The 19471-nt window shown below is 32.6% G+C and overlaps 1 protein-coding gene across 1 annotated transcript; it reads right to left on the bottom strand.

Annotated features, from left to right (window-relative positions):
- Window positions 1-13023: 13023 nt before the first annotated feature.
- On the bottom strand, window positions 13024-15463 carry LOC132915705 (putative serine protease K12H4.7). Its single transcript, XM_060975530.1, has 9 exons — window positions 15332-15463; window positions 14969-15206; window positions 14699-14899; window positions 14390-14625; window positions 14174-14309; window positions 13790-14103; window positions 13583-13715; window positions 13329-13498; window positions 13024-13256 (listed from the first exon to the last, which is right to left on the bottom strand). Exons 3-9 carry the CDS (start codon window positions 14827-14829, stop codon window positions 13147-13149), a joined length of 1230 nt encoding a protein of 409 aa, XP_060831513.1. The 5' UTR covers window positions 14830-14899; window positions 14969-15206; window positions 15332-15463; the 3' UTR covers window positions 13024-13146.
- Window positions 15464-19471: the final 4008 nt, after the last annotated feature.

Genomic DNA, 19471 nt, shown 5'->3' with positions numbered 1-19471 from the left:
CTGGAGTTTTGTCCGGCTGCTCCGCTACACCTTGCTTCTCGTCATAAGCGAAAGATTGACCCCCTCTCTCGGCGATCGTAGAAGCGTTGCTGAGCGAGCCGCAGAAATATGAAGCTATCCGCTTCTTCTACGAGCGAGTTATGCCCGTAAAGGAGCGGGCAGAAAGGGAGTGAAAAAGAAACTCTCGCACTTGTAGGATAACGCACTGGAGGGAGATGGCGGTCAGGCCACTCAGGGCCCCTCCGACGCCGGCCCCAACGGGCGGCGACTAGCAGGGGAATGACGTCAGGGGCAATGACCTCCACTCGTGCCAATGCATTAGGATCGACTCGATTAAGGGGCCGCGGGGAATGCACCGATAGTAATTAGCAAAAACTGAGACCACGGAGCATTCTTATCAAACGCGTAGGCAGGCCATCGTGGAGTTTTAGTCGGTAAGAGTCCAACACTGCTCCGCTGCTGCCCGCAGGGACGAAGTTTGCATGAGGACTTCTCCACGTGCAAAAATAAAAAAACAATTGGAATTAAATTAGGTAGCTAATACAAGAGTTGAAAGAAAATGACGAGGAACATATTTTAATGCTAGTAGAACTACAATCTCCATACAAAGTGACATGTGACCCGCTGGTAAAAATGCTGTACTAAGAGTTTGTCCTTCATTTCTACTGATTCTTAAATATAATCTCTGAGTGGTTGACTTTCCAGTAGTAATGAGTAGTGGCGTAACTTAAAAATAGAAATTGAGAATCCTACTGAGGTACCCCCTCCAACTCATGACGTCTATACTCAATTAAACTTAATTTAGGCCGAATATAAAAGTAACAGGGAAGCAGTAATCAGTAATGTCGACGATTTTATAAGCACATCTCTATATGGAGTATTGTCAAAAAGTAATAAAGATGAAGATAATGGCAGAACAATAAAGCCGCAGAACAAGCCAGGAAAGGATGGCAGAAGAGGAAAGCATAGCAAGAAGACTAAAAACCAGGTGAAACGATATCAATACGTACGCTGTCAGGAGATATTTAAAGAATGTTCGAGGAAGTTAGCCGATGTTATTGTGAATAACGTCGCAGTGTATTTGGAGCCAGCCAAACAGCCGCATGAAGCAAGGGAGGTGAAAAGTATCTACAAAGATCTATGGGCCACAGACGATCCACTCAATCCTTTAATTCTAGAAAATAGAACTTCAAGACTGTTGATTCACGAAATTTTTCGTTAACGAACTCGGCATTACTAAGAATATCATAAAAACGATTATTATGAATATTTTGCGGAGCTCAATAGAAATGTGCAACATATGTTTAGATAGATGAAATTATTTATTTATTTATTTGTTAACTTATTACTTATTACCGACTGATCTATTTAAATGCTTAATAATGAATTTATAAACAAATAAAGTAAATAAATAAATTTTATTTATTTAATTATTTATTTATTTACTTTTATTTAGTTAATTATTAATCACTATTATTGACGTGAGTGTCGATGTTAGTTTTGATTTTATTTTAATCCCTACGAGGAGATACCTCGGAAGTATGAAATCTCATTTAACTAGGAGTTTCATAGGTTTCAGTCTATGGTCAGCGCGGACGCCGCGCATCGCGCTGTTAGATCAAGATCAATTCTGCGGTCTTACAGCGTGGAGGGAGCCTATGAACTAATACTGTAGCGGCTCCAGGGCTTGATGTGGCCACCGTGGGGTTTTATTCGGTAAGTACCACACTAACCCGCAGCTCCCTCGCCACTAAAGCTCCAGAAAATTGTGTGGCTGACTTCGCAAGAGAGAAACTTGGCAACGTCTGGCTCAAAGAGTACCATCTGTAGAAGCCATCTCGCTTCATTGACGCTCTGAAATTAAGAACTAATACCCTCGGCGTCAGAGTAGCTCTGGCAAGAGCGGATAAAAAAATCAATATTATGTGCCGGAGGTGTCATGCCCAGCCCGAGACCCTAAGGCACATTTTAGGGCTTTGCCAGTACACTAAAGGCCTAAGAATCAAAAGGCATGACGAGGTAAAAACTCTCCTTGCCAAAAATTTACAAGTCAACAATCAAGTATTTGTCAAGGCTACAATTAATATTGGAGAGAATCTACTTAAACCGAACCTTGTGGTGAAAAACGAGGTACGGCTTCTCGTGGTCGACGTAACAGTCCGCTACGAGAATAGAGATTATCTCCAAAAAGCAGCAAAAGAGAAGGTCGACAAATACACTACTTGTCTAAATGAACTCAAAAAGAGATACGGCGTCAATGAGGGAGCTGTTTTGCCGGTGGTGCTCGGCAGTAGGGGGACAATAACACCAGAAACGATAAACAATTTCAAAACACTTGACATATCAAAGAAAGACATGAAAACTATTATAATGAATGTGTTGCGCAGTTCAATAGAGATATGCAACTTGTTTTTAGACAATTAAGAATTTAAAATTATTTTATTATTTATTTATTAACTATTTATTATCAATTGTACATATGGGATTTAATTACTAGTCATTTTAATTACGGATAATTTATTTATTATTTACTTATTTTGACTAGTTAATTACGTTTTAAACTATTTATTTATTTATATATTGATTGTTTGCTTTACTATTGACTATCTCTATTTTAAGACAAACTGAAATTTTAAATCTCTACGAGGTGATATCTCGGAAGTATTTGGCTTCATTCTGAAGTCTCATAGGAGTAGCCTTATATGTGTATATATATATATATATATATATATGTCGGGTTGACGTTAGGGGCGTATAATGAATCTTCACCAGTGTTATTCATGGTTGTCGCACAGATATTTATTACACAAGTATGGCTGATACAAGATTGACGAGCGGACGCGGTAACTGGACGCTAATGACAATGTTAGATCAAGATCGAAGATCCTTCTAAAATCAAGGGTATGGTATCCAGAAAAAACTGGCTACTTACCAGATGTGTATAAAAAATGTTCAAATCTCTTTTGTACATACATATATGTGCAGTAATTTATTCATTTTCATATACACATACGTATGTATGCGTGTATATTTATATATTTATATACTTTCCTATTACTCCTTCATTTTGCTCATTATCAATCTTCCTGCGATCATTTGCTTTCGCATCGGGATACATGTTCGCCGGATGTAATCTACTTAATCTTCTTACAATTGGTATTATATATTATTTTATCATCGAATTTTGGTGAGCATTGATGCAGTGTTTTTAGCCAATAGTCTTGAGCAATTGTTCAACTGGTGGGACACTTAGGATACTCACTATACCATAAATACCATAATGTTTTCGGTGTTGTTCTTAGTAATTTCGATTTTAATCTACTCTTGCGTACAGTTTTTATTCTTAGTTTAGATCTTTTCTTGCTTAGTCCATATGGTAGCTTTTGTTGTAATTTTATTTCCTATATGAACTACGAAAGAAATATTCTATGTAATACAGTTCCGAAATATTTGTTTCTGATGGCAGAAGTATGATTGGTTTGTGTATACTTCTACTTCTTCTTGTCTATTCAATGTAAAGAATGTGCTTGTGCTATTTTATGAGCTTATTGTTATTTTTTTATAACAATGAATCAATACTTTTATCTTACAAGCTACGTTTCGTTTTAAATTCGAGGTATTTACTGTACGAACTTTAAATTTGTGTTCGTTAATTCTTCAGGAAAGTCTCAATTAATTACTGAATGGTCGCAACTTCATTCGCTGCTTGATGATTTTTATAATAAGGGACAATAAAAATAAACTCTCCTCATTTAGTTAATCTCTAAAATTATTTTTCATTAATTATTTTTAATATAAGCCATTCATTCTTTGAACTTAATATTGTCACAAAGTCAAACATTTACGTATTGCTCCTCGAATCTCTGCGTACCATTAGTATAGCACTGCATGAAATTCACTTATCAAATATAATTACGTATCTTATTTTCTTCGAATATTGAAGAAGTACTTTGCATAATGAAGCATATAATTGCTTTAATTATTACATTAATTATTACATTTGTCATAAACATTTGTGATCGATTTATCTTTCGTAAAAAGTTTTCTTGTTCCTTTATCATCTTTACCATTTTCAAATGTTCTGTCTTCTCTGTTGTTTCGGCTTTTGTTCCTTTCTTTACTAGTTGCTCGTGGGACGATGCTTCCCGAGCCTGCGTTTCGGAGGAAAGTTCCTGTTCATCCAAAAGCTAAGAACGGATCGAGAATATCAAACCACTGCTCGTCCTTGATTAATTTGTAATTTAACGAATTTAAGAAATTTAAGGAATGCCAAATTCTACTTGTTTCTAGAATTTCGACAATTGAGTGGTTGTCCACTTCTGTCCAATAGTTGACCTCTGCCTCCAGAATGCTTTCAGCAACCCGTCTCACTATTTCATCCACTTCTTTTTTGCTACTTTCCTTTGTAAAAATTTTTGTTTGAACATTATATTATTTTGTAATGCAATTACTACGTCCTATGGAACATTAGGTTTCTCGCGCTCAAAATTGCATCCCATATGATATGCTCAGTCTTATACTTAAGATCGTCTCAAGAAGAGTCGTCAGATGTCTTTTGATTTCATAGTTGTGATTGAAGATTATTCTTAAGGGCGTGTCTTAAGGATTTGCTTAGCAAAGATCTTGTGAAATAAGAAAATCTCATATGACGTCAAAAGGCGCAAATAAGACCTTCACCCAAGTTCCCTCGATAGGGGACTTAAGGAAATCTTATTTTAAAATGGCTAATAACTATAGCCACCTTGACTGTTCAATCAGGTTTGTTAATTTCAAAGAGGTGTTTAGAAACTTGATTAAGATATATGAGATATACTATTTTTGTATTACAAAGAAATAAAAAGTAAAGTATATGAATAAAAAGTTTCAAGCTACGGAATATTCTACCATTTATAGTTACTTAATTTTTCCCCTTTTATAATTATTATATCTTTACACCAAAGATGTTTATTGTTTCAGTTACATGCAGGACTGTAAATAAAAATGTAAATATAATACAAAATATAGAAGATGGTTACGAGCTAAAGGTGGCGACTATGTAGTCGGGCTAACTTTTAGGTTATGGAGTTACTAATCAGGCAAATCCAGTGTCGTTAATTGCATTGACTGCTGAGGAAATAGATGCGAAGACGAATCAACTTATGGCAAAGGGAGCCCGAGAAGTTTGGCTATCGTGTACGAATCGATGAGACGTATATACGGGAGATACAGGAAAGGCCAAGGCGTGGGAACAAATCGACGCGGGCTTATGACTGACGAAGAGAAGGCAGGAAGTATTAGTAGCAAACTGGCAACGTTCAACTAATCGGTAAACCTCGAGTGGCAAAGGTATATCATTGTGGGCGTGAGTTCGCTGACTGGATATTACGATTGAACAAAATGTTATATAATAAATGACAACGTACATATTTTATAAACAGGGACGTACAATTATTTAGTGTAATGGTCAGGGTATTTACGTGTACTCTGTAAGTCGCAACTTAAGTAATTTCAAAGGAATATTGATGTTACGTCGGCCGACTCTCTACCTGGACCGGGCCTCACATCGCGGACGTATGGCAGCCAGATGACCGCACATCCTTATGGCGTACCCCTTCCGATTCGCAAGGACTGACCATAAATCTTAGAAAATTCTAGCTAAAGTCTTTCAGATCAAACAAATATCTTTTTACGAAAGCGTTTTCTGGGGTTTCTGGTTTGGTTCTGGAAAACACGTGAAAGTTAGTTTTACACACGTGCGATGCTTCCTACTACCAACTTTCTATTGAGGGCGGCTAAGACCCTTCCTAGTCCATCGACAATCTTAGTAGCCAATAGAAACAATGTCTATTATCCTCACTTTCCCGGCCAAAAACTGTTATCAACGAATCCGCGTTCTTAGTTCAAAAAGGGTACACCCACATCGAGCTTTCCTCCTAAATAGCACGAGATGGGACTGTTACTGCACTTACACATCTCCGACAGTCAACTACTGCTCTTACATACCTCGGACAGTCAACAATATTGTTCTTTCGATCATCGGGCAATCAAGTCTACAATTCTAACAAGTTCTCGGCAATCAACACGCTAACTCTATCAACTCTCGGGTCAATCATTGTACTTCCGACACGACGAAATCAAATAATTTTTATCTACGCTGTGAGTGTTTTAATCTGATGGAAATATATATATATATGTCGGAGATGAAGGGACACCGGGCCCCCCCGTTGGAATTATTTGGAAAAGCCTCAATACTGTAGCATCTACGAAATAACCCAGACACAGTCATTCGAAACTTGAGACAATGAGTTTAGGCTCGAGGCGACAACCGGTCGCCGAGCGTAGCCACGGTCACGGGATGAACATTCCACCTAACAGAGATATAAAGTAACATAGCTTTCCTTTAAAGAATTGGCAGTACAGACACTTGACAATAAGACATTCCAACAGCCCCGCAGCTCGCCACACACAGACCCCATTCTTTGGGCCAGATGATCGCCAGATGCCGATGCATCGTTTACAGTTTATGTTCAGATAACCTGAGGAACCGTTACAAATCTTAGGACTTAGTTAACTAAAGTCCTTCAGATTGACAAACAGTCTTTATTCTATCAGCCTGTAAATCTGTCGCCTATTACGGGAAGTTATGGGAAAGCCTGATTTGGTCATGTACGACGTTGCCTGCTAGGAACTCTCTCTCTAGGGCGGCTAGCATCCTTTTCTAACCGCCAACATAGAAATTGACCAATTAACAGCAGCGTCTATTTCCCTCACCCTCCGAGTGGAGGTTTTCTTTGACGAATCCGATGATCTCGTGCCCTTAGGCACACCCCATCATAGTTTTCCTCTGCAGCGTCGTCGCGACGGAAAGTCATTCTTTTCTGGCAATCTGATTAGCTAAGAGTCAATCAAGCGTTCCTAGTATCGCGAGTAGTAAGTTGAGTCCGACTTTGAAGCAAAGTATATTCGTTATCCCGTGGACCGTGGATTCGCTATATCGAACCTAGGGCCATTGTCATTAGCGTCCAGTTACCGCGTCTGATCGTCAATCTTGTATCAGCCATACTTGTGTAATAAATATCTGTGCGACAACCATGAACAACACTGGTGAAGATTCATTAAACGCCCCTAACGCCAACCCGACATATATATATATATTTACAGTAACTTCCAAATTGAAAATATATAAATATATAATATAAATATAAATGGAATATAAATATATGGAATATAAATTCCATATATATATATATATATATATATATATATATATATATATATATAATTATATAATAATTATATATATATATTTATATATATAAATTTGCTCAGTTTCTGAAAATTATTTGTCTCTGAATTAAGATAACTTGCCCATCGATTAATAATGGTTCGTGATTTAAATAAATAAAGGAAAAGTAATTGCTAGATAGCTTAATAAGACGAAGTAATCGCAAATAAACGAGTAATTAGCGGAAGAAATATAATAATATTTTGTTGACTGTTAAACATAACTCAATTCGCATGAAAAGTTGTTCTAAACTGATATTCGCACTGATTTTTTATTAACTCTTTAACGTTCAAATCTTGTTGTCGAGGGACGTTATACACCATCGCTCAAAAGTCATAAAACAGTTATTATATTAGCTCAAAATTGGAAAAAATTAAATATATAATAAAGACATCAAGAAATAGTATTTGTACAGTGAAGAAATTATACACTACTAATATACATAATGATTTTATTAAAACAGGCTTGTAATTGAAAATTCATGATCTATACCAAATACCAACATTTTATTAAAAATACGAGATGTCCTAACACTTTTGAACAAGGGCGTTCAAGAGATAGTTTCGATTCGATAATATCAATGTTTAAATCAAATAAACCGGCACGTGATCAACCTATTGACTCCATTCGTGAATTATACGGACTTGAGCAAACTGGATGTTTCTACTTGCTTGCTGGTTTATGTTATAGGTTTGCACAAACTAGATATTTCCACTATATGCCAATTTATGCAATATAGAAATATATATCTTTTGTTTCCTTTTTTGTTTTTAATTTAATTTTAAATAGAATTTGTCGTTACATTTAAATTAGATTATATATTTTGTTAGTGTATTTATACCTAATTCTAAGGTTTTAACTTTTCAACTTGAAATGTCGCTGTACTTCCATATTTTATTTCCCACTATGTTCCCTCTGTTCAATACATGTGAATTGTTTCAACAATTTAGTACTAATGCACATATTCAACTGTTTTCGAACTTTCATTTAATTATTTGTATTTCGATATTTCATTGGTCGTAAAAATACTTCCTGTTGTTATATTTGATATAACTCTTCTATTACTTCGGGTTAAAAACGTGGAGCATCATTAAATTGTCAGATAACTTTAATTAACTGATATTTATAGGCTTAAATAATAAGAAATAATAGCATGATATAATTATGACTGAATACGATAAAACTGAATGTATAAAATTCCAGCGACATTCAAAATTACCATACCCATTGAGACTGAATAACCTTTTTAAAATTGGACCAAATGATTTGGATTTTTTTTAAAAATTAGGAAGATTATTTTACTAGATCAAGTATAAAAAAATTTTTTGAAAAAACTACAACTGGTCGGAATCGCCAAGAAAGAAAGTAAACATTATATTTTCCGCAACTTCTTTGTCTGAGCTTGTAATGAAAATTTAAACGATACATTTTAGACATTTATATCAGTTACATACATGCTGAAAATTTCATCGAAATCGGTTAACGTTGCTATGAGCTGCAAACGTTTAAAGATGGTGAAATATGGCCTAAAATTTACGTCTTTCGGTGCCTGTCGCTTGTTTTCGCGACAACCAATTTTAATAAAATTTTCGGCATATATGTACATGTATAACTGATAGAAATGTTCGAAATGTTGTTTAAAGTTTCATTACAATTCCAAGAAAAAATTTTGGGAAATGCGATCCTTACTTTTTTTCTTGACGATTCCAACCAATTGCAATTTTTTTAGAACTTTTTTTATACGTCATCTAGTAAACTAATCCTCCTAACTTATCAAAAATATTCAAACTGTGCGGTCCTATTTTTAAGCAGTTATTCAGTTTTAAAGAGTGTTGCAACAATTTTGGAAGTTACTGTAAATATAGAACTTTAAATTGACCACTAAACATATTTGTATAATCTCAACAAATTAAAATTTACTATCTCCGTATTCACAATTATATCTGTGAATATTAAAATTTATTTAATAGCATAGTTTGATAATGTTTCATAAAGTTTCTGGTTGTACAATAAGCTATGCTGAAGGAAAAATGCGATGATTACTAGAAAATGGCTCACTATATATAGTAAAATAATTTTAATAAAAATCACAAGAGATTTAAATTATAATAAACTCCTAATATATCTATATCTAACTATTTGGTGCTCCTTCCATCTTCAAATTGGTGATGGTATTGCTAATGATTTCACTACAAATTGCTTCAATTATACTTCGCTAAATTATGTTTCCCAAACAAACATACATAATACAAAATGAAACAATCGATTTGGCTTCAGTTTCTCAACTAAAGTGTTATAATAAAAACCAGAAATATTTGAATAAGAATTTTCTATAAGGAACAATCTAAATATCTGAAAGCCAAATCGACAATACAACAAACCGCATATATATCTTGCTTACTGTATATATATGTTCCTAAGAAGAAAGAAGGAAGATCATAAATTATTAATTAGAAATACACTATGGGTCTAAAGCGAATGAAATCAGCGAGATTCTAAATTCAAAATAAAAATAACAAAATTACATCGAAGCATTTATTTTCGAAAAAATGTATATGTGTTACTTTTCAAGTACATATATATTTGCTTCATTCCCAGCTATACAGGAATAAATAATCGACAAGAGACTATTTTACGTATAAAAATGTAAAATAGAAATTTTTCGTTTGAAGCTTCCTTTTGAAGAAAATAAAGTTTGATCCTATTCGGTCAAGAAATCGCATATTCAACAAACTTTCAAATTTTATTTTCTTGAAAATTAAACTCTAAGCGAATAAATCTTATTCTATATTTTCGGGTCGAAAAAATTTAATTTATTTTCGTATGTAGAATAACATCCTGTCAATTCCTTACTCCTACCCAGTCGAAAATCAATCAAATACATGAATACCTATGTGATAAGTTTCCAAACACGATTTTCTATAAAATGAAATCTTCGACGCAATTTTATCTTTTTATTTTCGTGTTATTTTGAACTAGAGAATCTCTCCTGACTTCATTTATGCTATAAATTTAGATCCAAGGTGTATAAATTAAACACAACAATAATATTGTATTGTTTTCAAGTTAGAAAAATAAAACAGTAATATAAAATATTACTTGGCCCCTCTTGCACAATACAACTAATGTTATTAGTGAAATTTTACATATTACAAATTATAAGTTACCTTCTATACATTAGTTTTCTAGAAAACTACTTCTGTACATCAATTTAACAAATTACCATTCAATAGTCTTATTCGACTAATGTTCTATATAAAATAGAAAAATTGTACAACTTATCATTTTGTCAACCTACAGATATTACCAGTAAATCATTATGCATAAAGGTCTCGAAGTTGAAATAATAATAAATATTTGTTAAACTATTCACACAGAAATCGCGGTAGAAGCAGCAAGCATTACCGACACCGTGCATCTCCAGATTGCAATACCGTGGCCAGCTTTGGAAGCAGTTCCTCTGAGAGTCGAGGAGGACTGAATCGATATTACCGTCAAGCTTGGGAAAATCTGCATGAGACGGCCGGTCATAAGACCAATCATCCTCCTCTTCGTCGCAAGGAGACCCTGGATGAACCAGGATACCGAGAAAATTACCGTGGCAACAACACCGAGAGAGATGGTTCAGAATTAGTTGTGAGCGATGTAGCCACGTACCCGTCTAACAAGCACGCCAGCATTTCTGACAAGAAACGCCATCATCATCATCATCATCATCACCACGGTAACTCTACGCCCGAGTGGAGGCAGTCTCAGTCTCATCACAGATACTAAACATAAAATCGGTTACCTAGAACCGCTTATTTTTTTGAGATTTTCGGTGAATCGATTATTGCGACGAGTCGCGATTAGATCACGAGCAAGTTGTATTTTTTATGCTGTATGCATATTTTATAAATGGTGACGCACTGGAAGATGGTGACTTTATGTTAGGAAATACGTACAAAATGTAAGGTAAATTTCTTTCAATATAGAGTTTTAATTTCAGCAAATGTATTTTTGATTATTTGTTGAATGTGAAAGATATAATTAATTGAATGTTTATTTGGTAATATTTGGATTTAAAAATATTTGTACAGACAAATTTGTTTACATAAGTGAAATACTTCTTGTGTATGTGTATTTTTATATATAAGAACATCTCTTTTTTATTTCTTCAATACAGTAGTATGTGAATTTTATATATTGATCTGATTCTTTAAGAAAAAAATTGATGAATTCATACATTGCTTTAATTTCAATTTTAATTTCTAAATAACTTTATTTTTTATAGAAAAGCACATCTATCTCAAAATCTTTTGAGGTGGATCGTTGACATTTTCTATAATATTCTAGATCTAAATTACACATATACATTTTGAAACATGTATAAAATCTTGTGTTTAAAATTCAACTAACTGTTTCTAGTAATTCAGCTAATTCTAAGTTAGAATATCAAAAATGTATATTGTTTTCCATTTACAATTCAAAGTTTACTTAGAAGAATGTATATTTAACATGAATTATAAATCTTTGTCCCAAATTTTTTCAAGAAATATGTATATGTATATCTAATATTCTTAGAACAATATTTTGTAGTCATTTGACGAAGAAATTAGTAAAATAAAATATTACCAAATGCATATATATCATAACAAACGTTTGACAAATATTTAAAATCATTTTCTTTAGAAATAAAGTTTCATGTGAATAAATTTTCTTATATTTCATCTTATTTTTAGCATTAAATCACCATCCATCCATGTATTCTGCTATATCATTTATGAAATAATTTGTAACTCCATTTAAAATGGAAACTTAAAACAACATGGTGAACAATTCAAACGTTGCGTAGGAGAATTTTTAAGCGTGATTCATAGATAGAAAAACTAATTCATCCTACATTTATTGTTCTGTTATACAGTAAATTATTTACGACTACCTTGTTACGTAATGTAAATACCGTATACTGCAGTAGCGTAAGTCAAAGATGAAAGTTGTGAATGTAGGAGGATCACGAGTTGATCGAAGGATATGCCAAAAAAATGAGAGAGTAATATATGTATATGTATAATTACTGATCAAACGAATTCTAATAATTTTTAAACGAATTCTATACAAACTATTATAAGAATGTTCGATTATAATAGGATTGACAATATTTTATGAAAATCATACGCATACTCGGTTGATCAATATCTGTAATGGGCACCTTGGCCTCGCCTTAAAGGAATCGAACAAACTCATAACGAAACGATATTCGAAGATGGTACCGTTAAGGAAAGGCCGACGCTATACATATCAGAATCAAAATTCATTTAGTTATGGTGCTCATTTTAAGACACTTTGCACTTATTCAAATTCATGTCGGATCTGTTTTTGCAGATTTTAAAACACCTTAATAAATTATTTGTGTTTAGTATTATTTTAACCAGTTGAACATCTTTTCTCATGCTTGTCAAGAATAAAACATATATAATTAATAGATATGTATTTATTCATTGACTGACGTAAGATATTCGTAGTAAGTTTGTACATGTATTTATTTAATACTTCAGTAATCTACAAAAAATTGTAATAGTGCCATTATGGGCAAACTTGTTTAATTGTATCTATACATGCATTCTAGTTGTTTAAACATAAACACAGAATGGTGAACACTCGTGTATCTTCAGTAACTTGTTATGTACGTACATAGTTAGTTTTAGTCTTAGTTATGCACGAATTGTTTCAACTAAAAATATTTATGTATCACAGAGGTTCATAAAGGAAAATACAAATTGTTCAAAAAGTTAATAAGATAAATTTAATTCTTTTAATACATCATTTTTGTTTAAAAAAATAAAAAACTACTTATCATAAAGTAGTTAAATGTAGCACACACAGCGTTAAAAATATCATATTTAATTATGCAGCCATTCATCTATTAAATGTCCAACCTCAACTCTGGCAGCTTTCAACTGAAGTGGATCATTTTTGGAAGGAGGATACATGTTGGCACAATGAGCAGTACCTATGGTCATAATAATAAATAAATTTTTTGTATTACACGAAAAATGAAAAATTTCAATTAATATGTACACACCATCAATATAAATGACAGGTATTTGCGGATTTGCTGATTTTGTAATTCCCAAAACATGCCAAGGATCAATTGATCCATGTACAAATACTACATTTGTAGTCTTTAAATCTAATCCTCCATACAGAATATTTGTTCTATTCACTGCCGAATTCAGCAAATGAATATTGTACCTGTTAGAATACGGAAATGTTATAATTTTATAGCTAATGATTTATCATAATTGAGAAATGTATTTATCGTAATTTTAAATAAACCTTGGGCCAAATATATCAATGCATTGTTGTACAAAGAAATCTACTGGGAAAGTTTCACTAAATAATTTTGGGCGTGCTGTCGAAGTTTGAAAGAATCCAAATTCTGTACACGTTTGGTACGTCCATTGACGTCCTACAAGAAATATATTTTAAAATACAATAAATAAAAATTAAAACAGCAATAGTATAAGTAAAAAAATACATTACCCCCTTCTGCTTCTTCGCTAGCCCATGTTATGTTCCGAAGTTTATGAATCATTTTATTATACATATAATCCAAACACTTTTTTTCTGATGCTTGTAATATTTTAGTGCTCAAAATTGCAAGTCTGTCAATAGCAATACCCAATGTTTCGTTCGTTAATATGTCGCAGGCACTATCGATAGTTAAATTAGCTATTGCGGAATTATTACGATTGTCTTTATTGTACTGTACAATACCAGCAAAGATGCTTGCTATTGTTTCATACAAATTCGAAATATCATTACGTTTGGTATGTTCGTTGATTGGATCACATAAACTATAAGTAAAAATAATTTTTCAATAATGATATATTTGATTTGTAAATGAAGAATTTTACTTTTACTTACATAAATTTTTTAGCTATTCCTTGTTGACCGATAGGACGATGTAACATTATATGAAATTGTTTGTTTGCTTCTAGTATTGCATTTACACATGCTTCAGAATATTCTTTGAGGGCATTTTCAACAACAACAAAGTATTCTATAAAGTATAATTATTAATATAAAACACTTCTGTTTTAAATAAAATATTTTTTATATTTAAGTGTATCTTATATTTACCCTGAAAATCAATTTCTGCTAATAAAGGACCACTAGCAGAAACAGCCCCGTGTACTAAATGAGGATATTTATTACGCAACCAAGCAGCTAATGATCCATCATATGATCCTCCAAATGCAATCCATTTAGTACCAGCTGGTAACTTGTAATTAATATTCATGAATTCTATAAAGTAAGCCAAATCTGCAAGTGCCTGTTGCGATGAAAGATACATTAAATTTTTCACGCCGAGATCCCTGCAGATAACAAAAACGTAACATTATAACTTAAAATGTATCAATTATATATTTTATAAACAATGTTACATACGAAGTAGGATGACTTTGTCCATAAAAGCGGTGTTCCACTTGAAAACATAGCGCCCCAAATTGCTTAGCATATTCGATCCATTGACCTTCTGCCATCCATTTAGCATTTGCTGCAGCTTCACCACTTATCATCAAAAATACTGGACCACCTTTCTTATAGTGCTCTCCAACCTAACCCCAACCTAACGTTTACGAAATATCTCTGAAAAAATAATAAAAAGATTTATATTATAAAATAAAAATTAAGAAATATTTAATATATTCTTATTACCTGTTGCCAAACACGCGCATCAGTTGGATCAAAGTGATCTAGAAACTGTGTAAACCATTCAGCACTTGGAAGTTCATGATCTTCAGATAAAATTGGAGCACCTAGATTACCATATTTGCTTCGACCCCTCATAAAAGTCTCCCATGATATACTATTATTTATAAAATTAACGAAGAATAATAATAGTAGTAAACGGTTCATAGTATCCTAGGTTTGGATAAACTATAAAATATGCATTCTGAAAAAATAAAAACTAAATTTATTATTTATATTACACATAAAAAATTAATATATTACGAATATTATTTTATCAATTTTATTCTCTAATAAATTAAAACATAACGATAACATAGTTAATACTACCTTTTTAAAATACAAGTTGTCTTACATTTATTATTTACAGAAATGATATTTTTAAAATTAGTTCTTATAATATAGGCACTAATATTATTCTTGTACAAATTTACACGTGTTTTTTATATATGAGTACTACAATTTATTAACTTGAAACCATGCTTGGAACAAAATTCCAATCTTTCCAACATGATAAAACTAAAAGAATATAAATATAAAAAGCAGAGGAATGTACTTACAAATTTTATAGTAATGATAAGTTGTTCTTTCCTGTTTAGAGCTTCTTTTTCTTTATAGTACTTATTGAATAATTTACTTAGTTCGTTTTAATATATACAATATTTAGAGAAAACATTATAATTTATAACCTTGATGTAATGAACAATTTTGCTGCTTTGAAAAGGCACTATATGTGTATCGTTAACTTGTTGACTTGTAGCAGCTTGTAGTACGTGCAGTCTAATATATATGTCGGGTTGACGTTAGGGGCGTTTAATGAATCTTCACCAGTGTTGTTCATGGTTGTCGCACAGATATTTATTACACAAGTATGGCTGATACAAGATTGACAATCGGACGCGGTAGCTGGACGCTAATGACAATGGCCCTAGGTTCGATATAGCGAATCCACGGTCCACGGGATAACGAATATACTTTGCTTCAAAGTCTAAGTCGGACTCGACTTACTACTCGTGATACTAGGAACGCTTGATTGACTCTTAGCTAATCGGATTGCCAGAAAAGAATGACTTTCCGTCGCGACGACGCTGCAGAGGAAAACTATGACGGGGTGTGCCTAAGGGCACGAGATCATCGGATTCGTCAAAGAAAACCTCCACTCGGAGGGTGAGGGAAATAGACGCTGCTGTTAATTGGTCAATTTCTATGTTGGCGGTTAGAAAAGGATGCTAGCCGCCCTAGAGAGAGAGTTCCTAGCAGGCAACGTCGTACGTGACCAAATCAGGCTTTCCCATAACTTCCCGTAATAGGCGACAGATTTACAGGCTGATAGAATAAAGACTGTTTGTCAATCTGAAGGACTTTAGTTAACTAAGTCCTAAGATTTGTAACGGTTCCTCAGGTTATCTGAACATAAACTGTAAACGATGCATCGGCATCTGGCGATCATCTGGCCCAAAGAATGGGGTCTGTGCGTGGCGAGCTGCGGGGCTGTTGGAATGTATTATTGTCAAGTGTCTGTACTGCCAATTCTTTAAAGGAAAGCTATGTTACTTTATATCTCTGTTAGGTGAAACGTTCATCCCGTGACCGTGGCTACGCTCGGCGACCGGTTGTCGCCTCGAGCCTAAACTCATTGTCTCAAGTTTCGAATGACTGTGTCTGGGTTATTTCGTAAATGCTACAGTATTGAGGTTTTTCCAAATAATTCCAACGGGGGGGGACCCGGTGTCCTTTCATCTCCGACATATATATATATATTATATGTATAGCTGATATAGTATGTGCATTTTTTGTATAGCGCCCCCTATAAAACGGTTTATTACAATAAATATATATATATGTATATCATATACACGAGTATAAGTTAGCAAATAAAAGCGCATAAATCATTTTACGAAAATAGTTCGTGAAAAAAAGACAGATACAACAGTTCCAGATAACATTACCAAAAATGGCTCTAAATATATGAAAACATTTTAGATTTTTATATAAATGATACATGTAGTTAAAATATTATCAATGTAAACTGTGTAGTGTTAATTGTTAACGTAACTCGTAAGTACACTTATTTGTCTTGTATTACTTTTTGTTGTACTGGATATTAATTAGATTAAATATGTTATAATGAATAAAATCCAATTTTTTTTTTCATTTGAAAAGAGTTACATTAAGAATCTTCTTCTATTATTGATTATACATACACATAATTACTTCTTAAAAGATAATTATCATACAATCTACTAAAACTATATTTTTAATGTTTTATACATTTTTCTACGCATTATACTATTTATCTTATGATATTATAATATTTTATTTTTTATATATTTAATAGTTCCGTTTATATATATTTAAGTATATATTTGTGCATGTTGCAATCTTTTACAAAGTAGAAGATTGAATTCACATACAGTGCTGGACAAAAGTATTGGCACAGCATGATTGTTATGATAGAAATGCTTATAACTACTAAACAAATTGATTTAAACAAAAAACTTTTTGACGTATTTATTTATTATCTATTCTAGTTTATTACATAACAAGAGCAACAATATAAATAAAATAATACGCAAAATAATAACAAAAATATATTTTTTGAACATTTTATGGGTGGACAAAACTATTGGCACAGTAGAATATTTACGCTTATAACTAATTACATAATAAACTTCTAATATTTTGTTGGCAGTCCTTTTCTTTTAAGGACTTCCTTTAATCTTCTGGGCATCGAGTGGACTAATTTTTTAGTGAATTCAGGTACAATATTGCTCCATTCCTGCAGAAGAACTTTCTTCAGTTCAGACTTGCTTGTGATATTATGTTTCCTAATTCTTTTTTCCAATTCGTTCCACACGTGCTCAATGGGATTCATATCGGGACTTTGAGGTGGTGTGTTTAATGTGTGGGCAGTATTATATATTATCCACTGACGAACAATATACGCCATATGTTTAGGATCTCGATCCTGCTGAAAATAGAAATCCCTGGGGAGGTTTAATTTTTGAGTACTTTTCAAAAGATTTTGCTTGAGTATATTTAAATATACATATTTATCCATTATCTCATCAATGAATATAAGTTCTCCTACACCCGATGATGCCATACATCCCCACACCATTAAACCACCACCCCCATGTTTCATGGTGGCTTGCAGATTCAGTTCGTCCATCTCTGTGTTGGGTTTTCGCCATACTAATATTCTGCCGTCAGATTTAAAAATATTAAACTTACTTTCATCTGAAAACATGATCTTTTCCCAAAAATCAGTATCTTTCGTAACAAACTCTTTCGCGAATTCCACTCTTTTCTTTTGGTTTATTTTACTGATGTAGGGCTTTCTTCGTGCTGCACGGGCAGAATAACCGGCATCCTTCAATACCCTACGTACAGTTTTGGTACTTACTTCTTTTTCACACTCAGCTTTTAACATCGAAGCAATTTCAGTCGAATTAGTTTTTGGATCCTTCTTTACAATATTTACGATTTTCCTTTTTTCTCGAATTGTTACCTTAGAAGGGCGACCACTCCTAATTTGATTCTCTAGATTTTCTTCACTTTTAAAGCGTTTTATGACTGAACGCACAGTAAAACGACTTCTGTTTATGATTTGTGCAATTTCGTTGTAAGATTTATTCATCTTATATAAATTTAATATTATTTTTCTTTCTTCAATTGTGGTTTCTTTCGTTTTTCTAGACATTATTACTCTTTCTTGGTTTTTTGTTGTTTAATAACTGAAGTCTCCAGTTTCACTGATCGAGTGTTATAATTAAGAAGATTAAAGGAAGTCCTTAAAAGAAAAGGACTGCCAACAAAATATTAGAAGTTTATTATGTAATTAGTTATAAGCGTAAATATTCTACTGTGCCAATACTTTTGTCCACCCATAAAATGTTCAAAAAATATATTTTTGTTATTATTTTGCGTATTATTTTATTTATATTGTTGCTCTTGTTATGTAATAAACTAGGATAGATAATAAATAAATACGTCAAAAAGTTTTTTGTTTAAATCAATTTGTTTAATAGTTATAAGCATTTGTATCATAACAATCTTGCTGTGCCAATACTTTTGTCCAGCACTGTATATATTTAAAAAAATTTTATTATTGTTATAACATTTAAAAATGCTTGACAAAATCGAAAAAATGTTTTATTTATATCAAAAATTAAATTCAAAGTAAATGTTAATTGAGAGAATATTCTGAGGGTAATAATATAATAAAAGATTGTCTCAATATCTGATAAAAAATACAAAAATCCACATAGCCAACTTCAAATAAAAATGTTCGTAATTATTTGTGTGCTATAGTTCTACTTTCTTATATATAATCAACTATTTGATGGATATAATTCGGTTAAAAAAAAATAAAAATAAAACGTTTGTACAAAAACAATATATATATATGAGGATATATTTTTTACATTCAATATGCATGTATACATATGTACGTAAACATATAAACAA

This window comes from Bombus pascuorum, unplaced genomic scaffold, assembly GCF_905332965.1.
Source record: "Bombus pascuorum unplaced genomic scaffold, iyBomPasc1.1, whole genome shotgun sequence".
In the NCBI taxonomy this organism is placed as follows: domain Eukaryota; kingdom Metazoa; phylum Arthropoda; class Insecta; order Hymenoptera; family Apidae; genus Bombus; species Bombus pascuorum.
The sequence above is the reverse complement of the archived record's forward strand: the minus strand, read 5'-3'. Positions and strand labels throughout refer to the sequence as shown.

Excerpts from the sequence above, each read along its gene's own strand:
- LOC132915705 (XM_060975530.1), bottom strand. The coding sequence starts at position 14,829 with ATGATAAGTGGTGAAGCTGCAGCAAATGCTAAATGGATGGCAGAAGGT. Across the intron at positions 14,104-14,173 it reads GGAATAGCTAAAAAATTTAT|TTTATGTGATCCAATCAACG; the intron begins GTAAGTAAAAGT and ends TTTTACTTATAG. Across the intron at positions 13,257-13,328 it reads ACCTGTCATTTATATTGATG|GTACTGCTCATTGTGCCAAC; the intron begins GTGTGTACATAT and ends TTATGACCATAG.